Raw genomic sequence first — 16,714 nt, forward strand, 5'->3', positions numbered from 1 at the left:
AAAATCATAAGGAAGAGAAAATACATATACTGTACAAAACTGTACTATATTTATCTATACTGTAAGTTTACAATCATCTGTTTTAGGCTCCAGAGTTCTTCTGGGAGTCTTTTTAAATTGTTGATTGAAAAAAACATGAAGTTCAAACCTATGTTGTTCTAGGCTCAACTGTATAATCAAATGGAAAGTTTTAGTAATTTCATGGATTGGGAAAGTTATTTTAAAAAATACTATTTCTCCCCAAACTGATCTAATGCAATCCAATCAAATCCCATCAGGTCTTTGCAAAGCTAATGCTACAGTTAATAAATTAAAGAAGAATAAAATTAAAAATCATTGTTCTACTGAATATCATGACTTTTTATAAATCATAGTAATTAAGGCAATGTAATATTGGTATAAATATTAACAAATAAAACAATGCAATAGGAGAGAGAGCCCAGGAAAGACCCCTGGCTAGATGGACTATTGAATTATGACAAAAGAGGCACTGCATACACCTTCCACCCTCATACCATAAGAAAAACAAATCAGTCTTAGGTGAATCGCAGATTTAAATGTGAAAGGCAAAACAATAAATACTTAGGATAAATTTCTAAGCAGGACATCTATATATACAAAAGCCTAAGCAACTGAATGACTGAATGACTGAACGACCGGTTGACTGGTCACTATGATGCGCACTGACTACCTGGGGGGCAGACACTCAACACAGGAGCTGCCCCCTGGTGGTTAGTGCACTCCCACAGCCAACCTCCCGGGGCCAATTGGGGCCAGCCAGCCAACCTCCCACAGTCCCTCCCCCTGGCCCGCTGGCTCCAATCGGCCCCGATCGCCCGCCAGGCCAGGAGACCCCACCCGTCCACAAATTCGTGCACCGGGCCTCTAGTAAAAATATAATTATAAAAAGATAAATTTGCTTATATTTAAGAACTTCTGTTTATAAAAGATACCTTTAAGAGCTCTAAGATGTAAGACACGAAATGCAAGAATATACTTGCAAAATATAATTAACAAAGAGCTGGTAACTAGAAAATAAAAAGAACTATTAAAAAACAAGAAAAAGACAGACAACTCATCATAAAAATGGGCAGAAGAACTGGTACTTATCAAAAGAGGTTGTCCAAATGACAGTTAATCATATGAAAAGTGCTTAACCTCATTAGTCATAAAGAAAAGTCAAATTTCACCATGAGATACTGCTATACACTCACCAGAATGTCTATTGCAAAAATCCTAGTAATATTCCAATTGTCAAGGATGTAAAAAACTTGGGAAACTTATGCATTTCTGGTGATGGTAAAAATTGGTACAATTAATTTAAGAAACTAGCAGTATCTACTAAAGCTGAACATACACATATCATGAGCTCACAATGACACTCCTGCACACATACCATATGGAAATGCATGCACTTGTGCACCAAGAGAAGTGTACAAAATGTTCATGGTAGCAGTATTAATAGTCAAAAGCTGGAAATGGTCCTGATGTTTATTAGTAGTAGAATGGATAAATAAATTGTGGTATTTACATATAATAGAAAAAAAAAAACCACCTACAGCTACTTGTAAAAGCATGAAAGAATCCTATATAATAAAAGCCTAATATGCAAATCGACTGAAAGGCAGAACGGCCAGTGGAACGACTGGTCACTATGATGCGCACTGACCACCAGGGCCAGACACTCAGCGCAGGAGCTGCCCCCAGTTTGCATGCCCTAGGCCGGCCAAGGCAGGTGCCAGTGGGGGCCCTCTGATCACCCTGCTGGTTGCCTCACAGATCAGCCTTGATTGCCAGCCAGGCCTAGAGCCCTACCCTTGCAAGAATTTTGTGCACGGGGCCTCTAGTATAAAATAATATGGTAAAGGAGCCAAATCAAGCACAAAAGGTTCACACCTTATGATTCCACTAGAGGCCCAGTGCATGAAATTCATGCACTGGGGGTGTGTGTCCCTCAGCCCAGCCTGCACTCTCTTCAAACTGGGACCCCTCGGGGGATGTCCAACTGCTGGTTTAGGCCCGATCCCACAGGCAGTCGGACATCCCTCTCACAATCCGGGACTACTGGCTCCCAATCGATCGCTTGCCTGCCAGCCTGACCATCCCCTAACCACTCCCCTGCCAGCCTGATTGATGCCTAACTGCTCCCCTGCCAGCCCAATTGCCCCCAACTGCCCTCCCTTGCTGGCCTAGTAACCCCCAACTGCCCTCCCCTCCTGGCCCGGTAACCCCAAACTGCCCTCCCCTGCTGGCCTGGTCACCCCCAACTGCCCTCCCCTGCTGGCCTGATCGCCCACAACTACCCTCCCCTGCCAGCCATCTTGTGGAGGCCATCTTTGACCACATGGGGGCAGCCATCTTGTGTGAGGGCGTGAGGGTCAATTTGCACATTACCTCTTTATTATATAGGATTTGTAAACAGGTCAATACCAGACAAACAGATTCTATTGTTCTTTGGGTTAGATACTTCTGAGTTGATTATTATGAAAATCTGGGTTGGTGGGAGGGGCTGTTGGAGGACTGACAATAATGCATTTTTATTTTTATTTTTTATTTCAGAGAGGAAGGGAGAGATAGAGATAGAAACATCAATGATGAGAGAGAAGCATTGATCGGCTGCCTTCTGCATGCCCCCCACTGGAGATGGAGCCCACAACTCTGGCATATGCCCTGATCAGGAATTGAACCATGACCTCCTGGTTCATAGGTCAATGCTCAACCAGTGAGCCACACTGGCTGGGTGAGAATGATTTTTTGTAAAACCTCAAAAACTAGTTCTTTTGTTGGTTTGTCTAAAAAAATATGAATGAACTAATACTAATAATTCTTGGTACAGATCCTCAAGGTATATGGGAATAAATTATATATTTAACACTAATCTACAAAACAAAACTATTTAGACTCTCATTCCTCAGAGACTTATTCTTTTCTTTTTGGCCCCTGATGACTACAGATACGATGTTTACCCATGGGAGTTAGAGGTGGAGCATAAAGCTTGTAAATGGATACTCCTGGATTTTTACTAAATAAGAAAATGTCCAGAGAGGGGAGACACAATTGAGATCTCATTCCAACCGATTAATAGTCTTTCTTGAGGTTATAAATTTATGCAGCTTATTGGAGCAGGGTATACTATTTGGAATCACTATTTCCAGTGAATCCAAAGATATAGTTTTCACCCATCCTTTTCTGTAACATAAAAGACCAGCTTACCCTCTGTGTGTGTGTGTGTGTGTGTGTGTGTGTGTGTGTGTACGTGCAGGGGGTGGGGGGAGGCGGGGGGGGGGGGCTTGGGGGGAGCTGGGAGTAGGGAGGCCACTGATTGCTTCTCCTGTTAGAGTGCTTCAATAGCATCATTTTCAGAGAGGAGAAACGGCTGCCTGCAAGAGTTTTGGATGGAAATAGGGATGATAGCCATGATGATGATGAAAGTTTGTTTCTTTCTTTACGTCTTTTGTTCAAGTTTTCTGCTAATACAAAACTTTCATTTTGCTGGCGTGACCTCAATATGTCTGTATGCTTTTACATTAAACTCTTTAAAAACCCACACACAGAATCCACACCATAATTTAGGGGATTGGATGTGAGTGAGGGCTTTGCCTGGAACACAGCATCTACATGTGACCTATCATTATTAGTAGTAGTATTAATGATATATCCCTCAGGAGGGGAGGGGGCGGGGGAGGAGGGAGGGGAGAGGGGAGGAGCGGTGCCTGGGGGCCCTTTTGTCCTGTCTTGGCCATTGCACTGTATAAAGCGTCCTAGAGAATACACCCACCCTGTGACCCAGGCCAGTACTGCTCTTTATTGGGTGTTCATTTTGACATCAGGAAAACAAAGAACTTGGATTCATTAAGCTCTTTCCACCCAAAGAATTTCTGCCTCCCTGGAGTTTCTCCTGGTTTCCTCAAAGGCTGGGAGTTAGCGACCCCTGGGTGTCAGCAGTGGCTGGTGCCAGTGTGTGTGGTGGCTGCGTGGGGGATGGGGAGAAGGCAGGGACGTTTGGCGCGTTTCCTCGGGAGGCAGTGTGTCATCTGCCTTTCCCTGGACAGAGGGTGTAGAGGTTAAGAAAACCCGGCGAAACAGACGCCAGGGACAGACGTTATCTGAGTTGGTGAAGGAACACAGTGTAAAGCATTTGGAAATCCTCAGTGGTGCGCTGGGCTGGGGGCACTTATGGGTGAGCAGAAACAGAGTCTCACCCAGATCTTCATGGAAGAATCGCCGCATCTCAGAAAGGGAACATAATTACCGTTCCAAACGGCCTGGATTTTGATCCGGAGTCTTCTGGGGGTGGAAGCTTGACTGCACCAATTATATGGGCTATGTTGCTCAAGGTCCTCCATGGCTTTCAGCCCCAATTTCCTTATCTGCAAAATCTCACACGAGGCCGTTGTGAGGGGGAACAGGGCAAGGCAGAGTGGAAACTTATTAAACAAGAGCTGTTCTTATGAAAAGAAAATTAATCATTTTTTTTTCTAATTCCTCAGACATCGTCAGTTTTACTTGTGCTTTCTTAAGCATTCTCAAACACTTCAGTGGTTTTCTATACTGATTGTACTTACTGCCTCCCCTGCCCCCCCCCCCCCCCAACTCCCCTACCCCAGCCTTGAGCTGCGGGGTGGAAGGAGGGAAGACTGGGGCAAACCTTGCCCCAAGGCCCCCTGGCCTCCTGGCGCCGTGGGGCCTGTCATGGCGGCCCAGCCACAGCTTAGGTGATGATCTCAGATTGCAGAACAACAAGAATGGAACGGGCTGGGGGTCCGGGCTGCTCACACGCTGCCCCACCTGCAGGCCCGCAGGCAGGCCAGGCGGGATCGCCGCCCCGCTGGTTCCCCTCCTCCAGCGGCGCGGGGCCCACTCGGACCCCGGGCTCATTCTCGCGCTCAGGCGCCCACCTGGGGAGGCGGCGGTCCAGGCCAGGGGCGCAGCCACCCAAGCCCAGGCGCGCTCGGCCTGGGAAGGACGCCAGCCCCCCGGAGCGCCCCCGGCCCGCGTGGGGCCCGACCGGCCCTGGGCGGCCTCCCCGCCCCCTCCGCGCGTCGCCCCGCCGCCCTCGGCCCCCACCCACCGCTCCTCCCCTCTCCCCACCCTCCTCCCCCGCCCCCTCCCCTCCCCCTCCGCCTCGCCCGCCGCTCGGAGGAGCTTCGGAGCCGCCCGGGCCGGAGCGCAGGCGGCGAGGCCACCGCACCTGCAGCGCGCTCGGCTGCCGGACAGGCACCTCGCCTCCTGCCTCCCGACCTCCTTCTCCCGGGCGCGGGTCTCCCAGGACGCCCGAGCCCCCTGATCGGCTACGATGACCACTTCGCTTCAAGATGGACAGGGCGCCGCGGGCAGGGCGGCAGCCCGGGAGCCGCCGCTGGCCGCCCAGGTGTGCGGCGCTGCCCGGGGGAGGGGCGACGCCCGCGACCTGGCGCCGGGCCCCTGGCTGCACGCGCGGGCGCTCCTGGCCCCGCCGGACGGGACCCGCGGCTGCGCTGCGGACAGGTAGGCAGCCCTCCGGGGCGCGGGGGAGTGTCCGGGGCCGGCGGCCGGCGAGGGGGTGAGGAGGCGGTCCTAGGGGGTGAGCCATGTGCCCAGAGCGGGGCCAAGTTTGTGAAAGTCTCCGAAGACAAGTCCCTTTGAGCTGGCTGCTACCCGACCGGCGGGACATTGCGATCTCGCGGAGCCTTATAAATAGCATCCCCGCTTCATTGAGAGCGCCCGGGCTCTGTCGCTCCGCTGCCCATCCGTGTGAAGTGGGAGGCCGCGCTTCAGGCTGACCGCCCACCTCCCTTCATTCTACGTGGCCCTGTATTTAAAAACAAATAAACAACGCCTTTTATTTTATAGATTTAAAAAAAAATCCTACCGTAAACGAGTTCACCTCCCACATAGAGTCTTACAGCGACCCTGAAAGAGAGCGTGGATTGACACTTGAGCAGTCTTGCTGTTCATCGGGGAAGAATAGAGGCTTGGAAAGGTCTCCCAATTTCCATAGCATTCAGCACGAAGTGCCTTTAGAGTTCACAGTTTTACACATACTTTAGCAAAGGAAAAGGTTGCAACAATACACAATTCTCTAGTCCTTTACCTTCACACATTTTAATTGGTACTTTTTCCAGATTTTCAAAGTGCTTCAACTTGACTGAAGTTAAAATTACTTTCAGTGGACTAGATATTTACACTAGCAAGTTCTATTCACTTACCTCCTCAAAAACACTGCCTTGTGATTTAGTATCTATAAGTACTTGAAAAACCAGCAGACTGTGTGTGGGCAACATTGTGAATGAAATTTGAAGTGAGATGAACCACAGCTATAATTAATAAACCATAACTTCCAAAAGTGATTAGTAAAATAGCACAGGGATGAATTCGCTCTATTTTTATAGACTTTGTCAATTTAATGGATGCATAACAGTGCCTAACTCCTAAGGGTGATTCTTGCATTCATAAATATATAGTATGTATTTGGGCTTCAAGGAAATTACCAAAGTGCTGGAAATGGGGTTTCCATGCCTGGTGACTTTTTATCCCCCCTCTTCCCAAAGGATAGGATACATGATTGTATATTAATTAGCATTTTATCTTAACCCACAGAAAGTACATCACAGACGCTTGTCACCAAGTGGTGCATGTTAGCCTTAGCTTTTTAATTCTGACAGCAATTATATTTTACTTTCTGTTTTATGTAAATTACATCCTATGTTCTCTTGGTGTAGGAGAAAAAAGAAAGATCTTGATGTTCTGGAAATGTCATCTATTCCAAACCCTTTTCCTGAGCTATGCTGTTCTTCATTTACATCTGTGTTATCGACAGACCTGTTTCCTAAAACAAATTCAAGAAAAAAACAGGTATGCATTTTAAAAATCTTCTAATTAAAAATTATCAGGAGTTCTAAATCTGTACAGTCTTTACAATGCTCAATAACTTGCAATATTAATAAAGGCCTATTTTAAATAACTCTATTGACTCACATAGTTCTTTGGCATTATTTGCCCCTAAGGCCTCAGTTTTCACAGTTGTGTAATGGGAATGTTAAAACTTACCTGTCAGGCCTGGCCAGGTGGCTCAGTGGTTGAGCGGCGACCTATGAACCAGGAGGTCACGGTTTGATTCCCAGTAAGGGCACATGCCCAGGTTGTGGTCTTAATCCCCAGGGTCGGCCACATAGGAGACAGCTGATCAATGATTTTTCTCTCATCATTGATGTTTCTCTATTTCACTCTCCCTCTCCCTTCTTCTCTGAAATCAATAAAAATATATTAAAAAAACACACTTAGCTTTGGGTTTTGGGGATGGTTTAAATGAGAAAATATCTGTATAGTGTAGAGTCTGAGAGTTATTATTATTCACAGAGTAGGTGGAAGAGTTCTATGTGATACTAGATTATCAATTGTAGGTCAGGAATTGGAAAGGGGGGCCAGTGATAAGGGGATGTGAAGGGGATTGGCTGGTTGTTTAATACCTTTTTTAATCTTTCATATTTTCAACCCAAACCAACCTCATTTACTAAAGGAAAGTGATATAGTGGATCTGTGGCAACGGTAATTGGAGTTTAGGACCCCATGTCTTCTTTATTTCAATTAATTCCTCTTACTGAAGGCAGAAAGCAGGTGACTTGTAAGTGATCATTAGAAGAAGGACTTTTATTTTATGACTAGAGGCCTGCTGCACAAAATTCGTGCATGGGGGGTGTGTCCCTCAGCCCAGCCTGCACCCTCTCCAATCTGGGACCCCTCAAGGGATGTCCTACTGCCCCTTTAGGCCCGATCCCACTAAACGGGCAGGCGGACATCCTTCTCATAATCCAGGACTGCTGGCTCCCAACTGCTCGCCTGCCTGCCTTCCTGATTGCCCCTAACCGCTTCTGCCTGCCAGCCTGATCATGCCCTAACCACTCCCCTGCCAGCCTGATTGATGCCTAACTGTCCTCCTGTGCAGGCCTGGTCACCCCTAACTGCCCTCCCCTGCAGGCCTGGTTCCCCCCAGCTGCCCTTCCCTGCAGGCCCAGTCGCCCCCAACTTCCCACCTCTGCAGGCCTGGTCCCTCCCAACTTCCCACCCTTGCTGGCCATCTTGTGGCGGCCATCTTTTGTCCACATGGGAGCAGCCATCTTTGACCACATGAGGACAGCCATCTTGTGTGTTGGAGTGATGATCAATTTGCATATTACTCTTTTATTAGGTAGGATAGAGGCCTGGTACACGGGTTGGGGCCAGCTGGTTTGTCCTGAAGGGTGTCCCAGATCAGGGTGGGGGTTCCCTTGGGGCATGGGGCTGCCTGGGCAAGGGGCCTGTGGTGGTTTGAAGGCCAGCCAAACCCCCCAGCAACCCAAGCAGAGGCCCTGATATCTGGGATTTATTTATCTTCTATAATTGAAACTTTGTAGCCTTCAGCGGAGGCCAGGGCAGGCAAGGAACTTGGCTTCCTCCATCGCCGGGGAAACCCAAGCCTCCTGTTTCCTCAGTGGCCGCAGGCATTTTTGTTGGGATTTATCTTCTATAATTGAAACTTTGTAGCCTTCAGCGGAGGCCTGGGCTGGCCAGGGTGTGCAGGAAGCTTGGCTTCCTCCATCACCGGGGAAACCAAAGCCTCCTGTTCACTCTGTGGCCGCAGCCATTTTTGTTGGGATTTATTTATCTTCTATAATTGAAACTTTGTAGCCTTGAGCGGAGGCCAATGCAGGCAGGGCTGCGGAAACTTGGCTTCCTCCATTGCCAGGGAAACCCAAGCCTCCTGCTCTCTTTGTGGCTGCAGCCATCTTGGTTGGGTTAATTTGCATACTCGCTCCTGATTGGCTGGTGGGCATAGCTTGTGGGTGTAATGGAGGTATGGTCAATTTGCATATTACTCTTTTATTAGATAGGATTTTCTTTCTTTATGAGTTTCTAGTGTGGGACTGACTTTAGCAAATTAGATTTCAAGGTTGAAGCAACTAGGGGGAGATCCATCACGATTACACATTTTGCAAAAGAAAACAAAAAAATTTACTATATTCTAGAATAATCATATCTCTTCTTAACATTCTTCCTCCCAGTTTTGAATCAAGAAAACAAAGAGAGGCTTCACTAGGCAAAATGTATCTTGTTCTTGCAGGATAGAAGCAATACATTTAAACAGTCAGACGCTTGCATGAGGAGAGAGAGGCTCTGATCATTTTTTCCCATCTGTTGTTTCCTTTCTTTTTTTCTGCACTTTTACTACCTGTGATGGGTTCAGTAATGTGTGTTTATAGTTTTAGGAATGGAGGAAATACCCTAGGAAAGAGATGAATCCTTGTAACATATAGTAGTAATGCCATCCATGGAATGTTGTGTTTTGACAGAAGTCTGGTATAACAAGGCATATACACTGAGTGGCCAGATTATTATGATCTCTGAACGCATAATAATCTGCCCACTCAGTGTATATCCTATATAATAAAAGGCTAATATGCGAATTGTCCCCTCAACCAGGAGTTTGACCAACAGGCAGGCCGGCCAACCGCCCATGTCCCCTCCCCCTGGCCAGGCTGGCCAGACCCCACCCATGCACAAATTCATGCACCGGGCCTCTAATATATATACAGTATATATATATACACTGAGTGGCCAGATTATTATGCATTCAGAGATCATAATAATCTGGCCACTCAGTGTATATTTCTCTTTGGTGCAGGGGAGGTGAAATTTAATTGGTGCATGTACCTTTTGGATAAGGACTGGAGAGAGTGGGAATAAACATCCCCAAAGCAGACGTATGTTATGAGTTAGTCCTTAAGCGGTGGGCTGAGACTTTGGATGGTGAGATGAACAAGAAAGAGACTCTCTTGAGAACTTTATTGTCAGAGTGAGGTTTAAAGTAAGAGCCCAAGGGAAAAATGCCATTCTGAAATGTCTGGGTCCATTGAGAGCTTGGCTTTTTGGGATATAAAATGGAAGTATGGATGATAGATTTGACGGTGTGTCTTGCTGGTGGAAAGAATTGATTCTGGATTGTCCATGTGACCCAGAATGGGAGAAGAAAACATCTGGTGGAGTTTCACAGATCCCCCTATTTATGGAGGGCTTGTTATGTTCCTTGCGCCTGGGCTCTGAGACACTGAGCTAAGCAAAAAGGCCATCCAGAGGGTGTTTACTGAGGTGGGGCTTTGATTTGGGGTTGGGCTAATTTTGTGAATGGATATTGAGAATGCCTGCGTCTAAGAGATGGATCAGTGGGGCAGGTTTCTTTTGAATAGAGGGATAATAAGTATTGTATGCTTATGTTACTAGAATAAAAAGAGAAAGAGTGGGTGTTGATGTGAGGGTTAAGCCAAGGTGTGCCCTAGGTGTGGGTAGTCATCATCCTAGAGTAAGACATCTTATCTTGGGGAAGGACATTGCTTCAGATCAGGCTTAGCAAATGGCAAGATGGGATAAGGGTGCTGTATTACTGTCTCTGACTGATTTCTTGCTCAGGCCTTGTGCCCTGTTTCCCCAGTGACCTTCTCAGAGAGCTCCGCACCCATACAGACAGCTGTGCTGTTTCAGGAGCAGAGTTCTGGCCTGAGTCCTGGAGACCGGTCCCAGAGGGGCGTTCCCTCCAGAAAGGGCACTTCCTGCTGACCTCTTCCTTCAGCCCCTGGGTTGGGGTCTCTAAGAAGAGAAGGCTGTGTCCCAAAGTGGAAAAGAGGAAGGTTCTTTTTCATATATATTTTTTAATGTTTTCTTTTCCCTACCGTGGCTTTGCCTTTAGAACTTACCCTTTGTTTTTATTCCTTTGTATGTGCTCAGTTCTTTAGAATGAGTGAAGTTTTGGGAATGCATGATTCTATGTTAGTGATTTCCCCAAGGTCAGTCAGTATCTTGGTAACACAGATTACCCTTTTACAAGATGGTATTTGTGGACCAGTTGTCTCTGAACTTTGGTTGAGATGATGCAAATGACAGTATGGAATAGGTACTATTGAATATTATACATGGGTGAAACATTCTAGGAGACAATGTCTCTTTTCTTTATATTCTCTCTTTCTTTTGGTTTGCTTAACTATTCCAGTCATTTTAGCAATTCTTTCTCCCATTAGAAATGCTAAATTTTATGTGGCTTTTCAAAACCAAAATCATTTTACAGGCCATACACACACACACACACACACACACACACACACACACACACACACACACATATATATATATATATATATTTACAATTTGAGTTGCCTACATAATGCATGAGTGCTAAACTGCAATGAAGCCACAAATAGGATATGCTTTATCTCTTTTTGCAAATACAGTATCCCAGAGTATTCAATACTGTTGGCATCTCGTATTTTTCTTTTTTAAATGAGAGCTAGAATGAGATAAAATCTGGATTCTTTACTTACCCTCCCTCCTAGTATTTTTATAATATTGGCCAGATATATTTCGCAGGCATAGTTCTTTGTGTTCACCAATAAAGCAATTTCAAAGTGTATTGTCTTTTTGTACGTGGACCCGTCTCATATAGTAGCTCTGGTTAATTGCTTCCCAGGACTATGTAGTATATCTAATTCAAAATAAAACCTCTGAAGATTTTAAAGATAAAAAGACACCTATGAAAAACTATGTCATGGAATGTTCGAGCTGGAAGAAATCTTCAAGATCATCTAGTCAAATGAACTTCTTTTATAGATGAGCAAACGGAGGCTAAGAAATGCTGTGGCTGATAGAGGCACAGCTGGGACCCGAAATCTGGCTTTCTTTTTTATTTTTAAAATATATTTTTATTGATTTCAGAGAAGAAGGGAGAGGAAGAGAGAGATAGAAACATCAATGATGAGTGAGAATAATTGATTGGCTGCCTCCTGCCTGCCCCACCCTGGGGATTGAGCCCACAACCTAGGCATATTGCCTGACATGTAATCGAGCTGTGAGCTCCTGGTTTATAGGTTGAGGCTCAACCACTGAGCCACACTGCCTGGGCAAATTTGGATTTCTTGAGGCTTTGACCATCTTTTTTTGAGGAAGGTACAATTTCCAAAGAAATGAAGAACTGTAAGCATTCTTCAAGTAATAAACTTATAGTAGTGTTGTTAGTGATAACTCTGCCCATAATACACGAGTAGGGGTGACAAATACCATTTGTTAATATTCTAATAGCTAAGGACCTGAATCTTTTTATTTTTTTGACAAAGATAACTGTGTCATTGTGTTTTCCCCTTCTAGCTTTCTTCTCTATCTTCAACCTAACATTGATAGGAAAAATGTACCAAAAAATTAGTTATATCACTAAATAAGATGTATTAGCATTGCTAATAACTAGCTTTTGTATGTAGTTTATGGCCCACAGGGTGTTATCTCACAAGCACACCAGTAAGTGGGTCTCTTATCCAAATTTTAAGCTTTAAAAAAGGAAGTCCAAAGCCAGAAGTGATTTGCCTGTACGTCTGCAGTTTACATAAAAGGAGATCAAAAAGATGATTATGTCTCTGTGTGCTTTGCTCCTCACCACACTATTTCTAGTGTATTCTGTATGCAATTAAGCTTTTTTATTATTTCAGAAAAATGAAAAATATCTTCCAAATAATTAAGAAATGACTTTTCCATATGCTCTGCCTTTGAATTTTTTCCCTTTCATTTGTCAAGGATGATAAAAAGAAGCTCATCTCTGTTCCCAAATTAAGGGCCTCTGATTTCAATCCTTTGTGATGAAGTAATTATTCCATTTTGTGCAGTGCTGAAACTGTGTGTATAGTCCATTAGCCACACTCTCATATACTCATTTCTCCAGTATACACAATAGAAAACAATAAACAGCAGCCCATATTCCCATTTATCAGATTTAGCAATTATCAAGATTTTGTATCCTTTATTTCATCTATTTCTTTTAAAATTTTTACTGTCTTTGTTGAAATTTTATAAAGTAAACCCTATACATCCTGTTGATTGTATCTTTACCTAGTTTTGTCTGAATCTCTGAAAAACACACACACATTTTCTTAAAAGGCCATTATTCCCTAACAAAAATATTAATTTACTTTTAAAACCATCTATAATCAAATTTTCTCATTTACAACCATCTATAATCAAATTTTCTCAGTTGGAATGGTACATCAAATGCTAAAATTATAAACTGGCTGTATTTCAAAGTCTTTAAATTAGTGCTTTGGAAATTTAAATTTATTTTCACATGAAACAACATTATAAATTGTATTTAGGCCACCCACGCCACTTTATAAAATCCTATTTGGTGTGAAATGAAATGCAGATATCATGTAAAGGCAAAAAGAATAATAGAAACAATACTTGCTTCTATTAGGGTTTCAAACAAATATGTCTTTCCAACAGCAATGACTACTTTTGAATGTTGGCACTTGATGAATATAATTTTTCTTGGAGAGGAATTTGAAAGTACACAGATCTTTGTAGCAATATTGAAGCAGGCTTTAGAACAGTACTTCTCAAAGTGTAGTCACTGGACCTACCTTCCTCAGAATGAGCAGGGTTGCTTGTGAACAATATAGAAACTTGAACCTGTTCCACAACCCACTGAATAATAACTTCCTGGTGAAGGGCATAGGAATTGGACGTTTTATTATTTTTCTCTTTGACATATGTACAAAATCAGGGATATTCTTATCCTCTGCTGCTTTCAAACTCTGGGGCAATCTGACTTTTTTAAATTGTGGACAATTTCATCTAGTTGGTGAAAGGTAGGAATATTACAAATGGACTTTAGTCGCTATTTGGACCAGGTATTGATTGTTTGGAGGAAACAGAACCTCACATGAACTAGCCTGAAAGGTTATGTTATAGTACCTGAAGGCCAAAAGGTCACTGATCTCATGAGAAATTGGAATTGGAAACTAGAAAGTCAGCAAAAATCACCACAGCCACTTTCTCCCTTCTCTTTCTTTTGTTCTTTCCCAAGCATAGCACATAGTCTGCTTCGTGGAAATCGATTTCATTTTATGACATTCTGCAGCCCTGCTTGTCTTGATTGCGTGTCAGTGCAGGTGTCCCGAACAGCCACCCGATTGGAATAAATATTTCCTCCTGGTAACTGACTGGAGTCTATATCTGGACAGAGATTTTAGCGCAGAGTGTTTAATTCTTATTCAGTCAGCTGTGGTCAAAGGGACATAGGGACCTGGACCAAGGCTGACTAAGCAAGGGTTGTGGGAACACATTTTGTGAGCTGGTGGTGCAGGTTCAGTAGGTATGGTATATAGTGGTGGAGAGGAAACAATGGATGGCTAGTGACCCCCCAAAAAAAAGATCTCAAAAAACAAATACCTAGAATAAGTGTATGACGTGGTGATCCATTGATTGGTTTGGCTGACTTAACCTTCAGTGACCAGTTTCTTCACCTCAAATCACTTAATTCACTTGAAGTCCATTTAATTGATATGGTTTCAGTTGATGCCACCGGTCAGTGATGGGGAACACCCTTGGCCATTGTTCTGAGCTTGCAGCTTAGTGAGGTCCCTTAGCCTCTGATGACAGGAGCTACCAACTCTCGTTTCTCGCTCGTTCATGCTAGTTACTTTCATTTGCAGCTGATCAAGGATTCTCTCATTATTGCCGTTTCTCTCTCTTTCTCTCTCTCCCCTTCTGAAATCAATAAAAATATTTTTTAAAAATAAGCCAGCTGATATGAAATAGTAACAAATTATGTTGTGTAAGCGTCTGGTCAGGGATAAGCAGACTTGGGAATTGTCCTTTTGGCACCCTCGATAAAGGACAGCTCAAGGGAGAACCTGGGAAGTGACTACAAGCCTTTGCCAAGGCGTGGGAGCCGAAGGGAAACTTGTGGAATGAATTCACAAGAGAAATGGGAGAGCCAATATGGGGAGAACAGCCATTAGTTCTTGTCCTTCCCTTTGGTCCTAACAGCCATTAGTTCTTGTCCTTCCCTTATTTAGTACTTTTCAAAGCCACAGAGAAAATAAGCACACATAGGAGGATATTATTAACAAGTTTATACATGTTTCTCTCTGTTCCACAAGATCATTTGTTAAGTTGGCTGTTTATCTACACACATTTTCCTATAGATGTAATGTTACATGTGGTGGTTAGGTTGGTATGGCAGTCAGTAAAAAACTTTAAACCCATCATAGCTCCAAAGAATAGTACATTTACAACATCCCGTTTACCATTTTTAATAAGTTTCTATGGAAACAGGTGAGTCAATATGATGTGATGAAAAGATATTAGACTGGGAATAAAGAAGCTTAGTTTTTAATAGGGTCCTGCTGCTGATGAGTGAGGGAGAAGTGACTATTGCCCACACTTCCTGGGCCGTTGAGCACTGTGATTTCTTCCTTTTCTGAGAGCCAGTGATTCTGATGGCTCTTGAGGAACTAATGACTCCATGTAGTAGGTACAGGAGTCTTGGGAGGTTTCTTTGGTTCCATTGCCCCAGAAGTTTTTTCTAAGCCTTTGTTCCAATCTTCCCACCTGGTTACCACACCTCCTTTGATAAAGAGTCCATTTGGGGTGCCATGGGGCAAGGAACATAGGAGCCACCTTTGTGGAAATGATGGGGGCAGGTGGGGCTAGTTAAACCACCAATTATGCGTCAAAGTCATGGTCCAAATATTAGAGAGTCAGAAAAGGTATATCTGGAAGGGGAGGGGGCAGATTAGGTAGTACAGTCATATTTAAACTTAGATGTATGGGTGTAAGATTAGATGTGGACATTTGAGGCTGACGTAGGTCCAGTATGTACTTGGCTGTTCTCCACTTTCAAGTCATCCATTGGTCGCTCAAGCCAGAAACCTAGGAGACCTCTTTCTGATCTTTGTCAAGTACATCTCCATCTTTCATCACAAAACACTAGAATCCATAAACTTGTCTCTGTCTCCACTGCTATCATCCCAATTTAGGTTCCTGTCTCTTCCTGTACAAAAGCCTCATAAATGGCCTCCTTGCTTCTACTTTCACCTATTTTGGTCTATTCTCCATCCACTTGCTACAGTAAACTTTCAGAAATATAGATCATATCATGTCACTCCCTGGTTGAAAACTTTTCTGTAACTTAGAATGAAATCTAAATTCTTACTTTGGCCTATAAGACTGTACATGGTTTAGCTTCTGTATACCTCTTAAAACTTCATCTGCATTCTACTCTTTGTTCGTTATATTCCAGCCATGGATGGGCGATCCTACCTGTTTGTGAACTTGGCAAGCTTTGTTTCTACTTCAGAGCCTTTGGCTTGATTGTTTCCTCTGCTTGGAACCTCTTTTCCTGACTCTTCACATAGCTGACACCTTTTTAATCTTTAGCTCTCAGTACAAGATCATCTTATCAAGGAGGCTTTTTTTTCTTTTTTTTTTTTCTAGTCTACCTAAGGTATCCCTCTACATCTGTAACTGCCCCCCCCACCTCCATCACATATCCTGTTGTATTTTCCTTAGCTGTACTTACCATAATCTAAATTGTCTTTTTTATCTATTGGGTCTAATTATTATTTTTCCCTCTAAATAGAGTGTGATAGGGTCATTGTTTTGGGGTTCTATGGGAAAAGAATAGATAATTGGGTTATTGAAGATAGTTAAAACCAATTTTAACAAATTGTATTTTAACATATTTTTCTAATCATGATCAATCATTTTCTTTCTCTTCATCAAATTAAAAAAATATATATCCAATTATATTAACAAAGTCTATGAACAAAGATAAAGTTATATGCTAGAATACTGGACCAACTGGATTTAGTAGCATATACATTTTGCTTTCATTATACACATAAGATCATATGTAATGAATTTAATGATATATTTCTGACTT

General features: G+C 43.6%; 1 protein-coding gene across 2 annotated transcripts in view; it reads left to right on the forward strand.

Annotated features, from left to right (window-relative positions):
* GRB14 (growth factor receptor bound protein 14) overlaps positions 1-16,714 on the forward strand; it is a 127,444-nt gene that overhangs the window by 14,963 nt on the left and 95,767 nt on the right. The window contains exons 1-2 of one of the 2 annotated variants that reach the window (XM_079782840.1): positions 5,120-5,487; positions 6,702-6,834. In XM_079782840.1, the coding sequence (XP_079638966.1) occupies positions 5,297-5,487; positions 6,702-6,834 (324 nt within the window). In that variant the 5' untranslated portion in view covers positions 5,120-5,296. Of the gene's footprint in view, positions 1-5,119; positions 5,488-6,701; positions 6,835-16,714 lie in introns of those variants that run through there. The other variant, XM_079782841.1, reaches the window with a different exon arrangement.

The sequence above is a fragment of the Cnephaeus nilssonii genome (assembly GCF_951640355.1).
Source record: "Cnephaeus nilssonii genome assembly, chromosome: 10".
In the NCBI taxonomy this organism is placed as follows: domain Eukaryota; kingdom Metazoa; phylum Chordata; class Mammalia; order Chiroptera; family Vespertilionidae; genus Cnephaeus; species Cnephaeus nilssonii.